Below are 22,460 nucleotides of genomic sequence, written 5' to 3'. Positions count from 1 at the left end.
CGATCCAATGACTGAGCGATATAGTGTTTGATCTTCAAACTCAGGACATGGTTCATGTGCCAAAATGTGAAAGTCAGTTTGCATGGGTATACTCACAGGCTTAGCGTCCTCCATGTTACAGTGATGTAACAGTTGTTCAATCTTCTCTTCTTGTGTGAGACTAAACCCCTTCTGAGTTTTGGCAATTTGAACACCTAAATAAGTGTTAATACATCCTAAAGACTTCAATGTGAAAAACTTTTGTAAAGCTTTAGCAAAAACCTCACTCATCTGCTTATTTGGACCAATATAAACAATATCATCGACATAAACAAGAATTATCTCATACCTATTACCGGATCTTTTAGTAAACACACATTCATCTGTTTCGGACTTAATAAAGCCCATTGAATTTAGTTTCTCAGAAAGACATAAGTACCACATTAAACCAGACTGTTTCAGACCATAAAGACTTTTGTGTAGAAACCAGGTATCCCCTTCTTGCTGTCTGAAACCTGGAGGACCTTTGATGTAGATGTCCTCATCAAGATCAGCGTGTAGATAAGCCGTTTCAACGTCGAACTGGAAAACTTCCAGGCCAAGGATAGTTGCAGTGGCTAATGCAATTTTCACACTTTCAGTCCGCACTGTGGGTGAGTATGTATTTGTATAGTCCTCAGGATAACGTTGAGCGAAACCCTGGGCTACAAGTCTGGCCTTGTACAACGACTCACCATTCGGCTTCTTTTTGATCCTGTAGACCCATCGAGTACCAATAACTTTCTTGTTTGCTGGAGGGCTTGCAGGCGTAAACACTTGAAGTTTCTTTAGACTGTCCATTTCAGCCTGCATTGCCTCAAACCATTTATCTTGTTCTGATTCAGGAAGATGTTTGATCTGTGTGAACTTCTCAGGTGGAATCGTAACATTACAAATCAAAGGTACAGGTGTTTTTGTTACTTGCCACGAATACCGTTTTGGAGGGATTCCCTTTGTGGTCCTCTTGGAACGTCTCGGGCCAACCGTCCATTCTTCTTCCGTGTCGTCCTCGTCTTCATTGTCGCCAGCAGCAACATCGGCGGCTTGCGAAGACGGAACAGTAGGTTGAGAAGAACTCGTGGAAGGAACATTATCCTGTGAATCTTGATCATCAGGTTGCGTGGCATCAGCAACATCATCTCTAGGAAAATAAACTCCAGGATCGTTAGAATGAATCCTGGACCAGTCAGCATCTTCCTCAAAAGTAGCAGATTGTGAAACCACAATAACATGATGAGAGTCAATGTATTTGCTCCATTTTGAATTATCATCAATGCCCATAAATCTCATCCTTTTTGCTGCAGGGCCCCCTTTCTTTCTTTGGGCTAAAGGAATATTCACCATAGCATATGAACCAAAAATATGGAGATGTGAGAGATCAGGCTTGTGTCCATACAACATGAAATAAGGGGTCTGATTTATCACACTACTCCAAGTACAGTTGATGATATGGTTAGCATATTTGATAGCTTCACCCCAGTATGGAAGACTGAGGTTAGCATCTTCAAGAAGGCAACGCATCATGGTTTGCAAAACTCCATTTCTGCGTTCTGCCACTCCATTTTCAGCTGGAGTATAAGGAGCAGATGTCTGATGTACTATCCCATTCTCACGCATCCAGTCCTGGAAACGCTGGGACATGAATTCAGCACCGCGATCACTCTGGATTCTGGCAATGTTGACCTCGAATTGGGTATAGACAAGACTAGCAAAGTCTTTAAAGATCTGAAAGGTCTCAGATTTTTCTTTCATAGGATATACATATCCATATCTAGAATAATTATCAACGATTGTCAAGAAATATCTTTTACCACCAAGTGTTGGTGCAAAAGGACCAACTATGTCAGTGTGTACCAAATCAAAAAGGCGTGTTGACAGGCGTGTAGCGCGTTTTGGAATTGCTGCTGCTTTGGATTTGGCTTTCTTGCAGACAGCCCAGTCCAAAAACACCTTACACCCCTTTAGATCCAAACCTCTTGCGAACTCTGGCATCTTCTTCAGAACACGGAAACTGGCATGACCCAATCTTCTGTGCCACTTATGGATACACCTGGAATGCAAAGGTTTACCTGTTAGTGAATTCTCAACATTGGCATTTTTATTAGGAACCCCAGGCTTGCTGTGAGCAACCTGTATCTTTGTTGTATTTTTATCAGTATTAGGAACCTTTGGAGTAGCAACAGGATCTCTCTCTGGGACGTCTCTCTCTGGGCCTGTGCTTTTTGGAACGTGCTCTTGCTGCTTAGGCTTTGGTTTTAAGTAATAAACACCACCAATCAACATGGTTTCAGCAACAATATCTCCATCTTTGACTATATAACTTGCTTTTTCAAGATGGTGGACCTGAAGATGAGAAAACCTAGACAAATGACTCTGACTAAGCAAATTACTACTGGCAGACGGAACATAGTAAACATTTGGAATGAGAGCACCGAGCTCTTCAATATAAACAGTTCCTTTTCCCATGACCTGAACAGGATGATTGGAAAAAGAGTAAAGTTCACGAAGTTCAGGTTCAGGCTCGTGCATCTCTGTGTAAAGCTCTTTTCTGTAGGTAACATGTAATGCTGCTCCGCTGTCCAAAGTCCAAAGAAGTCGTCTGTCATACTCTGGTTGAGGCTGTGGATCGTTGGTCACAACCAATGTGACAAGTGGAGCTTGTGGATCACGCTTGGAACCACGACCATGACCTTGTCGTCCGCCTCTACCTCTGCCTCCTCTGGAATCTGTTCCTCTGGGCTGGTATGTGACGGGCGCTGGAACTCGTTGGGGACAATCCCGGGTGGCATGTCCCACACGATTGCAGATGTAGCATCTTGGCATCCTTGGAACGTAGGTCCTTCCACGGAAGGCACGCCTCGCTGAAGCTCTTGATGCAGGTGGTTCCCTTAAATGTGGTGCAGCTTGCATAAGTGCCTCTTCTTCGGCTAAAATTCTGCATACATGATCCACTGTGCGTTGAGCAATAGGCACTTGATTAATCTTGGAAATAGCATCTTTCCACTCATGATTCAAAGAATTGATGATAATGCTGATCATTTGAAAATCATCAATAGGATAGCCTTTTTCACCCAGTTCTTTTCTAATACCTTTCATTTTAGTCAAATGTGCTCCAATATGTTCACCAGGTTTTAATCTGGAACCATGGAACTCAGACAAAAGTAAACATGTAGACTCAATTGATGTAGGCCGATAACATGTCTCTAACTGAGTCCAAATTTGTTGGGCAGTTGCATCTTGTGAAAACGTGAGCTGCAATTCAGTGTCCATTGACATCAATAATGTTGTGCATGCTCTATTATCCAAGTCCCATATGTCAGGAGTCCATGGCTGGGCAGGAGGATTAAACACCATCATGTGAGTACCTTCTCTGCGTAGCAAAAGTCCAACCTCACTGACCCATGCCCTGTAATTCTGTCCTGACTTCTTTAATTTTGAATCACCAGCCAGTGGTACAATGGAAGGTGTTTGATGAGGAATATACAATTGAGGTACTGGCTGTGCAGGTTGTGCAATCTGACCATAACCTGCAGGGGGCACCAGTGGCGTCTGTGCCTGGACATACGGCAGTTGCATTGAAGCTGTCGGTAGTCTTGGTGCTGGCTGTGACTGTCTTTGAGCTGCTATTCCACCCTGGCCAGCAGGAGGCGCTGGCGCTGGGGCTGGTGCAGTAGCATAACCTGCAGATGACACTGGCCTTTGCATATAAGAACCCGGTGGCAATTGCATGTGGGTTAAATATGGCTGTGCTCTGCCAGGCAGAGGGGCTTGCATAGAAGCAATATTAATAGGAGAAGCAACAGTAACAGGAATCCTAGCACCATCAGGGACTGGAGCCTCACATAACGGCAGAAATCTTGTATCTCTGAGCAAAGACTCCTCCATAGACAATTGCGAGAGTGAGAGCTCCAATTCATGTCTTAATGCAGCTTCACCAGTAGATGGTGCTATAACATTTGCTTCAGGCATCACTGTGGCTCTGTATGGCCTTTGGGACAGCCCATAATCATGTGACATAGGAGCCTCCGGTTCCCATTCGTCTGGCATGACACTCAATGATGGGCGTGACTTTGGCTTTGGGGAAGAAGGAGGCAATATGGCTTCTCCTAGTGGGTGTGGCAATATGGCCGGTTCATGCTCATAATTCCTCTCATATTGCTGAACCATTGACACATATTCCTGTGCCTGCTGCAAACGCTTCTCAAAAAAACCCAATTTGTTCACAGTAGCCTTGCATAGCCCTATCTCGCATAGTTTGCTCGGGGCTTGAAGGAGCAGAAGGAATTTTCTTCGGCTGAACTTTAAGTTTCACTCCAAGCCTTTGAAATTCATCTTGAGCCCCTGGAGTGTGAACGTTTTCAAAAACAGCTGCCAGGGAGCTTGGAAAAGTAGAAAAAGGAGTGACTGACCTTGCATCATCGACAGGAGCAGGTGCGTCTTCTCCAAGGCGTGTGGCTGAAGCTATCGGAGTTCTTAAAGTTGAAGGGAGATGCCCCACAGACAAGCTCCTGGCCTCCCGTTTCAGCCGTGGCTTCCTTCCTGACATGTTTCAGCAGTTAATCACTGCTGCCTCGCTAGCACTAACTAACTGATAACAGCCACAGAAATATGCATCTCTAAAACATAAATCAAACCATCCTCTGCTACCAAAATGTCAAGGTAAAAATCACCTTTGTAGAGGGCGAAGGACCGTGCTTCAGAGAATGCATGATGTGCATGCAGGAAGGCAATAAAAACACGACGCATAATCTTACTAAATACCTTTTACTTACAAAAATATAAAAACTAAATATATATTATAAAGAGAGCTAGCTCACTACATCCTAACGTAACAGAACACGGCAGGTCTCCAAACGGGACAGCGGCGGTTTGGAGAGGTGCGCGCACACTCTCCAAACCACCGACATCCCGTTTGCACAGCTGCCGCGTTCGTCCATGTTTGACGAGCGCGGCAGGTCTCCGAACGGGACGGTGGCGGTTTGGAGAGGTGCGCGCGCACCTCTCCAAACCGCCGCCGTCCCATTTGCACAGCTGCCGCGTTCATCCATGTTTGGCGAGCACGGCAGGTCTCCGAACGGGATGGTGGCGGTTTGGAGAGGTGCGCGTGCACCTCTCCAAACCGCCGCCGTCCCGTTTGCACAGCTGCCACGTTCGTCCATGTTTGGCGAGCGCGGCAGGTCTCCCAATGAACGGCGGCGGTTTGGAGAGTGCGCACGCACCTCTCTAAACCACCGCCGTTCCGTTCAGAGGTCTGCCGTGCTCGTCAAACATGAACGAACGCGGCAGGTCTCCAAACGGAATGGCAGCGGTTTGGAGAGGTGTGCACGCACTCTCCAAACCACCGCCATCCCGTTTGCACAGGTTCTGCGCTCGTCAAACGTGGACGAGCACGGCAGCTGTACGAATGATGTTGCCTAATGAGTAATGAAGTGTCTGCAAGCTCAGAGAGCACCAAGGATCCCTTCATTTTAACCCTGAGCTACAAATATTCTCCTTTATTGAAAAAAGAATACCTTATTCTCTCGCCGTGGTTACATTCGTGCAAACTGCAAAACTAACCAAAGTTAATATTAACTACATTTTGCTTTTGTTTCAGCAGTTAATCACCGCTGCCTCGCTAGCACTAACTGATAACAGCCACAGAAATATGCATCTCTAAAACATAAATCAAACCATCCTCTGCTACCAAAATGTCAAGGTAAAAATCACCTTTGTAGAGGGCGAAGGACCGTGCTTCAGAGAATGCATGATGTGCATGCAGGAAGGCAATAAAAACACGACGCATAATCTTACTAAATACCTTTTACTTACAAAAATATAAAAACTTTTTAGCGAGTTGTGGGAACAAACAAAGGTGCACGATTACACAAATCACGCCTATTCCTCGCTTTTTCTCTCATAGTTCAAGGCAGCTAATGCAGAACTGGAAGGCGTAACTTAAGTAGCCTCCCAAGGCTCTAACCCAGGCTTGATTAATGCACTCTTCACAGGACAGGATGGGCTGCGCAGAGATTGATGGAGGGCAGCCGTTCGGTTCTCTGCTAAAAGGTCTGCCAAGATAGTTCCTTTCAGAAGGAAAACGGGCAAAGCGGGAGCAAGTAGCCCTGCTTGGAAATGAAAGAAGGCAGGAGGCGATCAGAAGCAAGAAAGTTTTGGTGGCTTCAGGTCCCACTACTTAAATTTTACAGAGAAAAATAACTATTTTTTTTTAAAAAAATCATTGATTGTACTATTGCATTTTATTTTCTTCCGACTAGATGTGAGCGCGCGTCTTCGTTCTTTTAATTAACTCTTTTAATTAACTCCAAACTACCACCATCCCGTTTGCATAGCTGCCGCGTTCGTCCGTGTTTGACGAATGTGGCAGATCTCCAAACGGGATGGTGGAGGTTTGGAGAGGTGCGCGCGCACTCTCCAAACTGCCACCATCCTCTTTGCACAGCCGCGCTGCAGGAGACGCTCGCACAGGTGCCTCACGGCTCGAGGGAACCGTGCTGCAGGAGCCGCCCGCGAGGCTTCCTTCGGCCAGGGAAGGGCCCGTTGCCTCTGAGGGGGGCCGGGCGGTATCCTCTGAAAGGCCGTTTCCTTCCTCAGCCTGCGAATCCGTCCCTCCCCCCCGTAAGCTGGCGGCACTGGGCAGCGACAGGTGCGTGCACCTCAGGATGCGATGCAGGCGTAGGGGTTGTGTATGTTTTTGCTTGTTCTGCGCATGCGCGTGCGTGCCCACATGTGCCCGCACATTTTGCGGCTCCCACTTTTTTGTGTGTATGAAGGAACCGGTTCCGAGTGGCTCTTTTGCTGTTTCGGGTTGCTGACCCCTGGTATAGGTTCTCCTGCTTGAGCAGGGGGCTGGACTAGAAGACCTTCAAGGTACCTTATAGTTCTATTCTATTCTATTCTTCAGTAAGTGTTCTCTGTTGATCTGATTTGAGCAAGAAGAATATATCTGGGAAAGGCAGTTTAAGAGATAACAAGCCCCCAAGCTATATAAGACTTTACAATGACCAGCACCTTAAATAGCACTCAGAAACACAGCATTTTCCAATACACCAATATCAAGACTGCCCAGTAAACATGTGGACTTTTGCATTTTGGACCAGCTCAAAGGCAGCCCCATTTATAACTAATTATAATAATCTAGTAACAATGACAAGAATATGAGTGGCCATCTCCAGCGCTTCCTGTTTGAGATAAACCTGCAATTGATGCACCACCCAAAGCTAGCCAAATGTTCCCCTGGACACTGCTTCTAGAAAGTGGAAGCTAGAAGTTTTCTTAAGCAGAGAGCAGACCAGTGCCTCTTTCAAACCCATTTCTCTGTCCCTCAAATAGGTGTTGATTATCACCTGAATCCAATTTCCTATCACCTCCCAGACTGTCTTGCCTACATGTGACAAAGCTGATTCAAGAACTATAATCTCAGAAACCTCCCAAGAAACATTACAGGGCATTATGTCTTTTTATTCTATTCATTCAACTTCCTACTTGAAGCTAATAGTACAAATGATTCACAAAGTTCAGCCAGATAATTGCAACTTACCACCAATTGTCTCTTAACTATTCTTCCCTAAAAGGCTCAAGGTACTCTTAATAAGGCAACTATCTGATATTACAGACACATATTTATACATCATTGCCCTAATGGGCTAAAATTTAAGTTTGTATCCTTGTCTGGTATATTCATTTTCATTTCCACCAGTGTCACTTCAGACCTCTCCCATAGCTTCTATAAATTTGAAGTCCCTGGATTTATCAGGCACCAAAGGCAAGGAGGTAGTAATCTGTCCATCCATCAGGAAGTAATGAAAATGCCCTCCAAGGCTAGGTGAAAGCCAGGCCGGGATCATGATGGTTTAAAACAACCCATAGTTATGATGACCAGCGGTGAGATTCAATTATGTGAACAACTGGTTCTCTGTGTGGATGCCACTTCCGGAAGTCCATTCTGGGCCTGGGCAACAAAAAATTAGCTACCGGTTCTGCCAAAGTGGTGTGAACCAAAGTGGTGCGAACCACTGATGATGACCATGTATTCTCAAGTTACTTCTGACTCCAAAAAAAGGTTAAAATGAATCAGAACTAACAATCTAGTCAAATCCATCCTTGCACTCTCCAAATTCAAGTGCTGTTGTTCAGAAAGGGATATTGCTATACTGCTAGGAGAAAAATACAACAGCTACATGCTCAATCTGTCATTCAGGCCTAACCTCACAAATATAGTTTTGCATCCGGTGACCTGTGAAACAATATTCCTCACAACAAACAAGGTCTTGCAATGCACAATTGCTGTCAGAATCCATTTATATTTAATTTTAACTATCTCCTCTGTCCTAAAAACAAATCTCATCTTCTCCTGGATTCTGCCATTCCCAAGGGGGAGAGAGGACAGGCATGAGGGCTTTATTGTTTTCACTTCCTCCATAAATGTACCCTTTTGTTTATTCTGCCTGTCTGCTATCCATTACAATGTAACAAATTGCTTTCTATACTAGACATTCTCTCTGAACTTAACCGGGCAACTAGAAAAGTGGGTGGGGGGAAGAAATACAACCCTCCAGGATCTGGTTTATTTCTCCGAAGGTGTGAGGAGCTGTGGAAATAATCATGCTGCAAACGGATTGTTATCTTTCCTTTCCCATGATGGACTTACCACCTGGAGATTGGCTGATCTGGAACTGACCAAATGAACTGTGGGGTGGTGTTTGCTTGGGGGCACTTTAAAATTATCGACATGTAAGGGAATCCCTCAGATCCTGTCTATTACGCCTGCTATCTTCTATTTCTTAGCAAAAGTTCCTGCTTAGAAAACCCTGTCTTCAAGAGTTCTACTTTCTTAAGAAATGGGTTGAGGTGGGTGCTGACATTTGCCTTCCACCTCACTGCTTTCAGGTTGTGAATGACCTGTATCTCTGCCAGACAAATCATATTGAGAGAAACTTTGTATTCGTTGTCCATTCAGGTTTTGATGATACATGTCAGCACTGCTCTCTTGTCCACAATTTAATTGTGGATGCAATTAGTTTTATTATAAATAAATCTGGCATTCAAAATATCAGTCTGAGCCCAAGGCGCCCAGCTACCAGAATGCCTAGCTAAAAAATATGAGATAAGGGTCCTGAAATAAATATTACATCCAAAATTACCCATCTCTCTTCCCCTCCCTCCAAAAAACTTGCCCTCATCTGCTAGCATATCTGGTCCATCCATCACTATTGGTCAGGCATTTATACATACATATGCTTCTGTAAAAAACAAGTGTCTGGTCATTCCTTCAGTTCAAGCTAAAATGGCCATGGACAGTGCCTAGTGTCTGAAGCAGGGAGGGGGGGGATACATGTTTGCAGCAGCCTAAAGTGACCAATAGGAATGCAGCAGATTCTAATCCCTGGCTGCACCTGTAACCAAAAGATTGGTGAAGCATGAGTTTGTATCCATAACCCAACTGAAGAGGGGAAACATTGGTATAGATTAAAGGCTGATTTAAAACTGCCTTAGATAGGCTTGGGGATGAGACAAAGACGTGATGAGGTAAAAAAAAAATCACATACCGTGAACTATGTTCATGCCATGGTTAATGGCAAATGTGGAAGAATCCTCAGTCAATCCAGGAAATATTAAAATAATGTATCTACTAAAAATTGAAATGGTTAAGTATAGCGAACTGATGCTACAACAATCACTTTCGGTAATAATTCTAAATAATAATGGCACATCTGCCGACATTACATTTTACGCTCTATGATTTGTTCAAGGAATATGGAAAGGGATGAGATGTACTCCCCTTTACTTAGATGATAACAGAATCTTAAGGCAGATCAGTTACTTCACCACAATCCTATTTCATTGTTTGCATTGTTAAATAATCACTCACTGCAAGTTGACCCTGTCTTAGCTGAGATCTGACGGCTGTACCAGAGCGGGATGTGTGTACATGTCTTGGAGTGAGATAATTTCAGGCATTCGGGGACCCAATTACATAAACATAGCTGAAGTCAGCATTGTAGTCCTTACCAGTATAAACGTGGAACAGGGTCACTCCGGATTTATATGGCATCCAACGATATGATTTTGGGTTGACAGCGTGGGAATGCTGGGAGACGCGACTGTGTTAAGTTGGAAATTAGGGCAATCGTTCGCTAAAAGGCTATCTCCGGCAAGGCTAGCGCGTCTTTGCGCAAAAGGGAAAACCGGCGGCGGTACACAGGCCCCCAAAAGGACTTCTTTTCATCACCGCCTGAGTAAGGCAAAAGCCATTCCGCTTTGCCCCCGGCCGCCGTCTGGGACAGCTCGTCTTGGTTGTGGGCTGACGCTGGTTGGCGATGGGAGGAACACGTGAGTGAGAAGAAAGGGGGAGCACAAGGTCGGGTTGAGCAAGGGGGCGGCAGCAGCAGGATTTTCCCCGACATCTGGAGGTGGCGGTGGCCGCGCTTGGGAGCAGGCGGCAGGCGATAGCTGTTCGCCGCAGCAACAGTGGATGCAGCGGCTCCTCCTCCTGCTGCTGCTTCACTGAGTCCCTCCGCCTGAGTGCCAGCTCCTGCCTCTCTGAGTCTTCGGTCACTCTTCCTTATTGACAAATATACAAAAGGCCGCGCCGGTCTAGAGACGCGTCTGTAGTCGGCATGGGAGACAAGAAGAGCCCCACAAGGTGAGGAGGGCGGAAAGGAGAGCGGGAGGGCAAGCTCTCAGACAGGCAGGCAGGCAGGCAGGCAGGCAGGCAGGCAGGCAGGGCCTCCGTGGACAGGCCGGTCTGTAGACGGAATGCAGAGGCGGCGGGGCTGAGAGGCTGGCTTCCCCACTTCTTCCCCCCCCCCCGTCTTCCGCTGCCAAAGTCTTTGGCGCCCCCCAACGTAGCAGAAGCGATGGCGGTGAGGAGGAGGAGGAGGAGATGAGGTAGTTGGTGGGAAGCGGCGGCCGAGGCTAAGCAGGGAGGGGGGGAAGGGCGGCCGCAGCGATGCCTTGTTTTGTGTCTTAAATTTCCTTCCGTTTTTCCTCGTCCTCCCTCTCCTCCTCTTCTCCCTCCCCCGCCCCGCCGCTTTTTTGGGTAGGCCGAAGCGGCAACCGAAACCCTCCTCCGACGAGGGCTATTGGGACTGCAGTGTGTGCACCTTCCGGAACAGCGCCGAGGCCTTCAAGTGCATGATGTGCGATGTGAGAAAGGGCACCTCCACTCGGTGAGTGAGCGGGCAAGAGGCCTGGCCTGACAGCCACTTCACCGGGCAAAGCAGGAGTGGGGACGGAGGGGGGGGGGGCGGCGGTAGGGATAAGACAGCCCCGGTCAGGAAAGGTAGATCACAACATGGTAGCCGGCGACTGCCATCACCATAGCCATCGGGGCAGGCCTATCGATTGCTTTCTTCTATGGGAAATGTAACAGATCCGTTTTGCATCCTTTCTCTTCTTTTCTTCAATAAAAATCTCACTCTTGGGCTGAAGGAGAATTCCCTTTGGTGAACTTGTGGCTAGGATAAGATGCTCTTTCTGCCTGCTTCCCACTTCTCTGGATATATAGGGAGATGGGAAGTGTTGGCTGTTGGTTTTTAATCCTGATAAGATAAAGTATCTTACTTTGGAATGCTCAATCTGACCAAATATTAATAGCAAGCAGTTCCACAAATTGTGAGAACAGAATTTGTGTCATCATCAGTTGAAAAGAAAACAAAAATGGACCAGATTTTGTTATTTCTTTTATTGAGAAACTGTTGTTATACTGTGCTGTGTACACATACACATATGTGCACACATGGACAAGTCCATTTATATTATGATATTAGATAATCACATATATACTGTTTATCACGAGAGGTCAGAAAGTACTCTCTATTACTTTTGAAAATATTAGCAATGGTAATGTAGACAATCAAAAGTATATTTTTCTGCCCCTGTATTCTAGAACTGTTAAAAATTATCTGATTATCCAAAAACAGTTATTATAAGGAGAGAGGGAAATGAGCAAATACTGGATGGAGATAAATAATTATGAAAGACGAGTGGTGGCTGCTGAGGTTATGAAAATTTCAAGCTCCTGTTTGATGTTAAAAAAAGTGAAAAACATGGTTATTGGTAATTTGGGAGGCAAAGGTGGAGCAGGTTTGTTAGTCCACAAACTAGAAAAACAGCAGAGTTTCTCTTGATGCAGATAATTGATATCAGTAGGATTTCCTAGTCAATAAGTTTTTGCTGAGCTACTCCCAGCTTCTTTACATCAGGGGTCTCCAACCTGTGGGTCACAGCCCACTGTGGCCTATTCACAACCAGGCTGCATGAGTGGCAGGCTGGTGCGCGCTCATGCATGCGCACAGCCCTACTCACATGAGTGTTGCAGATGCTTGTGGCCTCACCAGAAAGGTTGGGGAACTCTGCTTTACATGATTATACAAGTGTGTAAATATAATTAAAATATAATATTTTCATATTACACTTATCTGCTTCGTCCCACTATTACTTTAAAAAGTTACTGATTTACAGTGCCAATACATGCTTTCTTTCAAAGGACCATCTCTCACAGCTGTTTCTTAATAGAGTTAGAGATCAAATTTTGAGATCAAATTCTGCATCCAGTAGTAATCTAGGACAGGGCTTTTCAACCTTTTCATCCATTGTACCACTTTTAGGATATGGCAACATCCGAGTATCACCAATCGCCTAGCAAGGTGTCAAAAATTTGATGACCAAAAAAAAAGGAAAAAAGTGATGAAGTATAGGTAGTCCCCGACTTACAACAGTTTGCTTAGTGACTGTTCGAAATAACAATGGCACTGAAAAAAGTGCCCCTCAAGCCACAGCCAAGCAAGACACCTGCCTGCCCGCTCGGTGGCGCGCTTCCTTCTGTCCGAGGTTTTCATTGTTGTGAGCATTTCTGTTGAGGATTGGCAGTGGGAATGGGGTGGGGGTGTCTTTGGTTTTTATTCCCCCCCTGCTGGGTGGTTGCAGCAGGTTTTGGTCACTTCTCAAGACCCTGGGACACTGACCATCATAAATATGAATCAGTTGCCAAGCATCTGATTGTAAATCACAAGACCCTGGAGATGCTGCAACATTCCAGCTGATCAGCACTTCTTCTGGGCTCAGAAGCACCAGGATCAGCGCCGAGTTCCAGCTGGAGCCTGGCACTGATCCTGGCACTTCCACTGAGCCCTGACAGCCCCGAAGAAGCGCTGATCCAGGCGCTTCTGCTGAGCCCTGACAGCCCTGCAGCTCCAGCCATTTCTCGCTCAGGCTTGTGCGGTGCTGCCACTGGTTCAGCTCATTCCCCTCCCCTGCTACCACTTTTCTAGGATGGTCGTGTACCACCTGCCAGGTGCCAATGTACCACAGGTGATACCCGTACCACTGGTTGAAAAGCCCTGATCTAGGACACTGCTTAGCATTTAATTCATAAAATTAAACAGAAGTGTTTTACTTAAATATATAAAGCAAGTGATCCATGTGCAGATTGGTTCAATTCTGTTTTCTGTCACTGGGGACTCACAGCTATTAATACTGAGATCTTGACGTATTTGTACCCATATCATTATTTGTTATTTCCTTCACATTTTCAGACTTTGAATATTCAGACCAAGCTGATAGATAAGTGTGTGTGTGCGTACATGCATGCACATATGCATTTGTGATGTTTAAAAAAATTATCAGCAATATCTTCTGCCCAGTTCAATTATGCAAGATACCTGTTATGAATCTATTGTAGTTACAAATTCTCTTACAACTTGCAGCAATATAAACACATTTCAGACTTTGAAAAAGTGTGGGTGCTATTGTTGTTGTTAGTTGTGAAGTCATGTCTGACCCATCGCGATCCCGTGGACAACATTCCTCCAGGCCTTCGTGACCTCTACCATCTTCTGGAGTCCATTTAAGCTCACGCCTACTGTTTCAGTGACACCATCCAGCCACCTCATTCTCTGCCGTCCCCTTCTATTGCCCTCAGTCTTTCCCAGCCAATCTTTTCACAGCCATACATTGCAACTGGGAAAACAATGGCCTTGACTATACACACTTTTGTTGGCAGGGTCATGTCTCTACTTTTTAGTATGCTGTCTAGATTTGCCATAGCAGTTCTCGATCCACATACTGCTGGAGTCTAGCTTGTAGGATTTTAAGCATAACTTTATTAACATGTGAAATGAGTGCAATGGTGCGATAGTTTGAACATTCTTTGGCACTGCCTTTCTTTGGAATTGGAATGTAAACTGATCTTTTCCAATCGTGTGGCCACTGTTGAGTTTTCCAAATTTGCTGGCAAATTGAGTGTAGCACTTTTACTGCATCGTCTTTTAAGATTTTGAATAGCTCAGCTGCAATACGGTCACCTCCACTAGCTTTGTTGTTGTTCAGCTTTCCTAAGGCCGACTTCACTTCACATTCTAGGATGTCTGGCTCGAGGTCAGTGACCACCCAATTGTGCTTATCTGGGACGTTAAGCTCATTCTTCTATAGTTCTTCTGTGTAATTTTGCCACCTCTTCTTAATCTCTTTTGCATGTTAGGTCTCTGCCATTTTGGTCCTTTATCATGCCCATCTTTGCATGAAACGTTCCCTTCATATCTCCAATTTTCTTGAAGAGATCTCTGGTTCTCCCTATTTTATTGTTTTCTTCTATTTGTTGTTGTTAGTTGCGAAGTCGTGTCCGACCCATCGTGACCCTATGGCCAACATTCCTCCAGGCTTTCCTGTCCTCTACCATCTTCTGGAGTCCATTTAAGCTCACGCCTACTGCTTCAGTAACTCCATCCAGCCACCTCATTCTCTGTCGTCCCCTTCTTCTATTGCCCTCAATCTTTCCCAGCATTAGGCTCTTCTCCAGTGAGTCCTTCCTTCTCATTAGGTGGCCAAAGTATTTGAGTTTTAGCTTCAGGATCTGGCCTTCTAAAGAGCAGTCAGGGTTGATCTCCTCTAGGACTGACCGGTTTGATCGCCTTGCAGTCCAAGGGACTCACAGGAGTCTTCTCCAGCACCATAGTTCAAAGGCCTCAATTCTTTGGCGCTCAGCCTTTTTTATGGTCCAACTATCACTGCCATACATTGCAACTGGGAAGACCATAGCCTTGACTATACGCACTTTTGTTCACAGGGTGATGTCTCTGCTTTTTAATGTGCTGTCTAGATTTGCCATGGCTTTCCTCCCCAGGAGCAATCATCTTTTAATTTCTTGGCTACAGTCCCCATCTGCAGTGATCTTGGAGCCCAGGAAAATAAAATCTGTCACTACCTCCATTTCTTCCCCATCTATTTGCCAGGAATTGAGAGGGCCAGATGCCATGATTTTGGTTTTCTTAATGTTTAGTTTCTACCCAACTTTTGCACTCTCCTTCTTCACCCGCAACAAGAGACTCTTCAGTTCCTATTCACTTTCTGCCATTAGAGTGGTATCATCTGCATAGCTTAGGTTGTTGATATTTCTTCCAGCAATCTTAATTCCAACCTTTGATTCATCTAGCCCTGCCTTTCTCATGATGTGCTCTGCATATAAGTTAAATAGGCAAGGCAACAGTATACAGCCTTGCCGGACTCCTTTCCCAATTTTGAACCAATCAGTGGTTCCGTGTCCAGTTCTCACTGTTGCTTCTTGGCCCGCATATAGGTTTCTCAAGAGACAAATAAGATGGTCTGGTACACCCAACTCTTTAAGGACTTGCCACAGTTTGTTATGATCCACACAATCAAAGGCTTTAGCATAGTCAATGAAGCAGAAGTAGATGTTTTTCTGGAACTCTCTAGCTTTCTCCATGATCCAGCGTATGTTGGCAATTTGATCTCTAGTTCCTCTGCCTCTTCGAAATCCTGCCTGTACTTCTGGTAGTTCTCGATCCACATACTGCTGGAGTCTAGCTTGTAGAATTTTAAGCATAACTTTACTAGCATGTGAAATGAGTGCAATGGTGCGATAGTTTGAACATTATTTGGCACTGCCTTTCTTTGGAATTGGAATGTAAACTGATTTCTGTGTTGACCGTCTGGTGATGTCCATGTGTAGAGCCGTCTCTTGGGTTGTTGGAAAAGAGTGTTTGCTATCACCATTGTATTCTCTTGACAAAATTCTATCAGCCTGTGCCCTGCTTCATTTTGTACTCCAGGGCCAAACTTTCCTGTTATTCCCGTTATCTTTTGGCTTCTTACTTTAGCATTCCAAGTATCCCATTATTGCTTTTCCTACTCTTTTATTGACTATGAAGGCTACTCCATTTCTTCTGAGGGATTCTTGCCTGCAGTAGTATACCTGATGGTCATCTGAATTAAATTCATCCATTCCTGTCCATTTTAGTTCGCTGATACCTAAGATGTCGATGTTCAGTCTTGTCATCTCTTGTTTGACCACGTCCAGCTTTCCTTGATTCATGGATCTTACATTCCAGGTTCCTATGGAGAAAAAATCTTTACAGCATCGGACTTTCTTTTCACCACCAGACACATCCACAGCTGAGCGTCCTTTTGGCTTTGGCCCAGTCGCTTCATTCTTTCTGGCACTACTAGTACTAGCCCTCTGCTCTTCCCCAGTAGCATATTTGATGCCTTCCGACCTGAGGGGCTCATCTTCCAGCGTCATATTGTTTTGCCTTTTGGTACTGTCCATAGGGTTTTCATGGCAAAGATACTGGAGTGGGTTGCCATTTCCTTCTCCATTGGATCACATTTTGTCAGAACTCTCTGCTATGACCTTTCCGTCTTGGGTGGCCCTGCACGGCATAGCTCATAGCTTCATTGAATTACGCAAGCCCCTTCGTCACGACAAGGCAGTAATCCATGAAGGGGCTCTATTTTTTTTGCATTGTTCATTTAAGAAGGCATTCTTATCTCTTCTAGCTATTCTCTGGAATTCTGCATTCAATTGGGTGTATCTTTCTCTTTCTCCCTTTCCTTTCGCTTTCCTCAGCTATTTGCAAAGCTTCCTCAGAAAGCCATTTTGCTTTCTTGCATTTCTTTTTCTTTGGGATGGTTTTAGTTGCTACCTCTTGTACAATGTTGCGAACTTCCGTCCATAATTCTTCAGGCACTCTGTCTATCAGATCTAATTCCTTAAATCTATTTGTCACCTCTACTGTGTATTCATCAGAAATATGATTTAGTTCATATCTGAGTGGCCTAGTGCTTTTCCCTCCTTTCTTCAATTTAAGCCTAAATTTTGCAACGAGAAGCTCATGATCTAAGCCGCAGTCAGCTCCTGGTCTTGTTTTTACTGACTGTATAGAGCTTCTCCATCTTTGGCTGCAGAGCACATAGTCAATCTGATTTCTTTGTTGGCCATCTGGTGATGTCCATGTGTACAGCTGTCTCTTGGGTTGTTCGAACAGAGTGTTTGCTATGACCATCGTATTCTCTTGACAAAATTCTATGAGCCCTGCTTCATTTTGTACTCCAAGGCCAAACTTTCCTGTTATTCCTGTTATCTTTTGGCTTCCTACTTTAGCATTCCAATCCCCCATGATGATAAGGACATCATTTTTTGGTGTTGATTCTATAAGGTGCTGTAGGGCTTCATAGAACTGGTCAATTCCATCCTCTTCAGCATCAGTGATTGGGGCATAGACTTGGACTATTGTTATATTGAATGGTTTGCCTTGGATTCGCACTGAGATCATTCTGTCATTTGGGGGGTTGTATCCCAGTATTGCTTTTCCTACTCTTTTATTGACTACTCCATTTCTTTTGAGGGATTCTTGCTCGCAGTAGTATACCTGATGGTCATCTGAATTAAATTTACCCATTCCTGTCCATTTTAGTTCGCTGATGTTGATGTTCAGTCTTGTCATCTCTTGTTTGACCACGTCCAGCTTGCCTTGATTCATGAATCTTACATTCTTATTACAAAATGGTTATCAGAAGATCGTGTGCATTAACATAACAGTTGATATAATGTTCGTACTAATGTCCTTAATAGAAGTGGCAAAACGTAAAGGCAAATCATTTGTCCAAGAAAATGAGTACAGAATAAAACCAAAGTGATTCTGACTCCAAAGCCACTTGTTTGAACCCAGATTTCAGTTTTAAAAAAAATCTCACTTTCTTTGTCGTTATCTTTTTTATTATGTAAATTTTGATCAAATAAGCCTGGGCAGCTAACAAGCAGAAAACAGTAATATATGTATAAAACAATTGGGGAAAGAAGGTAAGAATGCATCTCTTTGTATGGCAATGAACTTGCTCAGTTTTGTTTCTGTGTATGCCAGTAAATGTATCTTCACATTTCTGTAAAGAAATTCACGTCTCAAATCTCACTGTCTTGGAGAGCCAACTCATTTTTTTTTTCTTCCACAGCTCCAGTTTTGTTGTTTCTTATTTCTCTATTTGTTTTTTAAACCTCCATAGGCTATTCAGTTCAATTTTTCATTAGAATCCTTGACTTTGGGATTCCCTTTTCTCCAATACCTTAATTCCTTTCACTTTCACCCTCCCTAATCAAAGTTGCAATTGGTACATAGCAGCTAAACTGCTATCTAATGCAAAGTAAAATAATTATATACAGGGCTTTTTTTCTAAAAAAAAAAAGGTGCCGGAACTCATCTTGTTAATCTTTTATTTATATAATTTTATTTATATGTTTATTTATATAATTAAACTGAACACTCCAGAAGGTAGAGGTCAACCAGTAATTTATTGTGATCTAATGTGCTGGGCAGCAGCTCTTTGTGGTCGAGTAACAGGCTGTGTGAGGAACGGAAGGGTGGGATGATGGAAAGGGATCAACCCGCACTGCTGAGCAAGGCAAGAACTAGTTTGTTTTTCACTGTCTTCTTGACCTTGGAAAGTAGAAATTTAGATTTTTTTAAAGATTTTATTAGATTTATATACCGCCCTTTCCCGAAGGACTCAGGGCGGTTTACAGGGCATTTTAAAATCATACCAATACAAAATACAAAGTTAAAAGACAAATAAAAGATTAAATTATCCCTGAAAATAAAACCCAGTTAAAATTCTCAGCCTGGGTCAGAGAGCTCAAAGAGCCAAGTCTTCAGGTCTCGGCGGAATGAACGTAGGTCATGGGTAGTCCTGAGCTCCATGGGCAGCTGGTTCCAGAGGGCAGGCGCACCCACAGAAAAGGCCCTCCCCCTGGGTGTTATCCACCGGCAATCTTTTACCGGCGGCACCCTGAGAAGACCCTCTCTCTGCGAGCGCACTGGACGAAGGGAGCTTGATGCTGGCAGCAGGTGTTCCCTCAAATATCCCGGACCCAAGCCTTTTAGGGCTTTATAGGTCATTACCAGCACCTTGAATCTCACCCGGAGGGCAACCAGAAGCCAATACAGCTCACGGAGTAGAGGTGTTACATGGGAGTATCGGGAAACCCCCATCACAACTCGTGCAGCCTCATTCTGCACCAGTTGAAGCCTCCGAGTGGTCCTCAAGGGCAACCCCATGTAGAGAGCGTTGCAGTAGTCTAAACGGGAGGTCACGAGCGCATGAGTGACTGTGCGTAGGGCATCTTGGTCCAGGTAGGGTTGCAACTGCTGCACCAGGCGAACCTGGGCAAAAGCTCCCCTGGTCACGGCTCCTATATGATCTTCAAAGTTGAGCTGTGAGTCCAGGAGGACGCCCAAGTTGCGAGCCCTATCAACGGGGGGTAGCACCTCACCCCCCATCAATAAAGGTGGAATAGTTTGGTTAGCTCGAGATGCCGATATGTAAAGCCACTCAGTCTTGGCAGGATTGAGACGAAGCCTGTTTCTCCCCATCCAGACCTGGACCGCCTCCAGGCAACGGAACATCACGGCGAGGGCATCGCTGGGTTGGTTCGGGGTAGAGAGAAAAAGTTGGGTATCATCAGCATACTGATGATACCCCACCCCGAAACCACGAATGACCTTGTCCAGCGGCTTCATATAGATGTTGAACAGGAGGGGCGAGAGAACCAACCCCTGAGGGACTCCACAAGTGAGAGGCCTCTGGGTGGATCTCTGCCCTCCGTCAACACCAACTGCGAGCATCCCAAGAGATAGGAGAATCACCGTAAAACGGTGCCTCCCACTCCCAGCCCCCTGAGCCGTCGCAGTAGGATACCATGGTCGATGGTATCGAAAGCCACTGAGAGATCTAATAGGACTAGGACAGAGGAGCAACCCCTGTCCTGAGCCCGCCAGAGATCATTCACCAGCGCAACCAGTGCCGTCTCCGTGCTGTGACCGGGCCTGAAACCCGATTGGTACGGGTCCAGATAATCAGTTTCCTCGAGGAACAGAGGAAGCTGATGTGGACAGTAAGCGAAGATTGGAGACTGGACGATAGTTATTTAAAACAGCTGGGTCCAGGGCAGGCTTTTTGAGGAGGGGTCTCACCACCGCCTCCTTCAAGGCAGCGGGGAAGATGCCCTCTTTCAAAGAAGCAGTTATTACTGCCTGGAACCAGCCTCGTGTCCCCTCCCGAGCCGCATAAACCAGCCAGGAGGGGCACGGATCCAACAAACAAGTGGCGGAGCTCAGCCTCCCCATCCTGTCCACATCATCAGGGGAAACAGGATTGAACTCAGTCCAGATAACATGCTCAGGACCGTCCGATTCCTCCACGTCAGAATCCACCCAGTCAGAGTCCAAACCGGCCCGGATCTGAGCGATTTTGTCCGTCAGATGATGACTATACTCCTCGGCCCGTCCTTGCAAGGGATCCCCCCCTCACCTCCTGGTTAAGAAGGGAGCGAGTCACCCTAAACAAGGCGGCTGGGCGATTATCTGCGGACGCGATGAGGGCGGCGAAGTAGTTACCCCTCGCTGTCCTCATCGCAGCAAGATAAGACCTTATAAAGGTTCTTAACTGCAATTGGTCAGATTCGGAACGGCTGGACCTCCAATCGCTCTCTTGACCCCGTCTCCGACGTTTCATCTCTTGGAGCTCCATAGAAAACCATGGAGCCCAACGGGATCTGCGACGGGTCAGAGGTTGCAAGGGTACAACACAGTTGAGTGCCTCAGTGGCCGCCCTTTCCCAGGCATCCACCAAGACATCAGCTGGGCTGTGAGTGAGGGCAATAGGTATAGACCCAAGCGCCATCTGGAACCGTTCACGGTCCATTAGGCACCTGGGGCGGAACCATCTGGTTGGTTCCGCCGCCTAGCAGCGGGGGGTGGCATAACGGAAGACCAGCCGCAGGAGATGATGGTCGGACCATGACAGGGGAGTAACAACCGGTAAACACCGTCCCAAATCATCCAACCACTGTCCAGACAGGAACACCAGGTCGAGAGTGTGACCCCCACATGAGTCGGGCCTTGAATTACTTGATTCAGGTCCATGGCCGTCATGGAGGCCATGAACTCCCGGGCTAGCTCCGATGACCCTCCCAGGGAAGGCAGGTTGAAGTCACCCAGCACTATGAGCCTGGGGAACTCCACCATCAACCCTGAGAGGGTGTTGAGCAGCTCGGGCAGAGTAGTTGCCACACAGCTGGGCGCCAGGTATGTAAGCAACAAGCCCATCTGAACCCGAGAACCACATCTCAGGAGGAGGGACTCACTCCCAGCAATCTGGACAATGGTGGTCTCCCGCGGACATAAAGTCTCCCTGATAACCACCGCCACCCCACCGCCCCTGCCCTGAGCCCGTGGCTGGTGTAGCACATGGAAACCTGGGGGGTATAACTCAATCAGAGGGACTCCTCCCTCTGAGCCCAACCAGGTTTCTGTAATGCATGCCAGATCTGCACGTTCCTCCTCGATCAAGTCTCGAACGAGGGGAGCCTTATTAACAATGGACCTGGCGTTAAGGTAAACCAGCCTGAGCTCAGGGGCCTGATCACCCTCACCCCTGGGTAAAAGGGTGCTAATCGGAGGGTCGGAGCGCGTCACCGCTCGCAAGCAGCGGGGGCGCAATCCCGGATGTCAATACAGCCCTCCGTGCATACATCTGCTGCCGTTCCCTATTGTCGTGGGGATTTGAAGCCCCACCCCAGTACACACAGAACCAGCAGCCTCTCCCCTCAACCCTGTCCCGCCGGGACCCCTCTCAGGCCCAGATTGAGTATTAATTAAAAATTCCCTCCCCATCCTATTATCCCTCCCCTTCCCTAACCCTTTAAAATATCCAGCTAAAAATGTATCAGGGGCCTCTTAATGTGTTTCCACCAGAGGCCCCTAGTTAAGCCCAGCTTAAAATTGGGACCCACATTCTGCAGCTCGCTTGCTGCCGGCTGCTCCAGCTGAGGGACCTCTACAGACTCTCTAGTCTGGCCCTCCCCGACAGGTGGGAAGATGTTTGTGGGCTTCTACACCCCGGAGGCACCCGCCAGTGGCTGGGCAGCGGGCCCGTTCCCGCCAGCCTCAGCCCCGCCGCAGCCACTGCCCTGTACAGCCTAGTCAGAGAAGGTGAAATGGCCCATGAACGCCTTCATGGTCTGGTTGTGCGTGCAGCGGCAGCGGATCACGCAAGAGTAGCCCCAGCTGCACAACTCAGAGCTTTCCAAGTGGCTGGGTGCTGCCCGGCAGCGCCTCGACGCCACCCAGAAGCAGCCCTTCATTGACGAT

At 46.3% G+C, this 22,460-nt stretch overlaps 1 protein-coding gene across 3 annotated transcripts in view; it reads left to right on the top strand.

The window, feature by feature from the left end:
- The first annotated feature begins 9,974 nt into the window (after positions 1-9,974).
- YAF2 (YY1 associated factor 2) overlaps positions 9,975-22,460 on the top strand; it is a 48,590-nt gene continuing 36,104 nt past the window's right edge. Inside the window, exons 1-2 of one of the 3 annotated variants that reach the window (XR_014492794.1) lie at positions 9,975-10,663; positions 11,064-11,189. Coding sequence is in view for 2 of the 3 variants with exons in the window: in XM_083365231.1 (XP_083221357.1) it covers positions 10,638-10,663; positions 11,064-11,189 (152 nt within the window). In the remaining variant the exon portion in view is untranslated. Of the gene's footprint in view, positions 10,664-10,723; positions 10,909-11,063; positions 11,190-22,460 lie in introns of those variants that run through there. The other 2 variants (XM_083365231.1, XM_083365232.1) reach the window with 2 other exon arrangements.

This window comes from Vipera ursinii, assembly GCF_947247035.1.
Source record: "Vipera ursinii genome assembly, chromosome: 6".
In the NCBI taxonomy this organism is placed as follows: domain Eukaryota; kingdom Metazoa; phylum Chordata; class Lepidosauria; order Squamata; family Viperidae; genus Vipera; species Vipera ursinii.
Note: the sequence above shows the minus strand (reverse complement) of the source record. Positions and strands in the feature narration are given on the sequence as shown.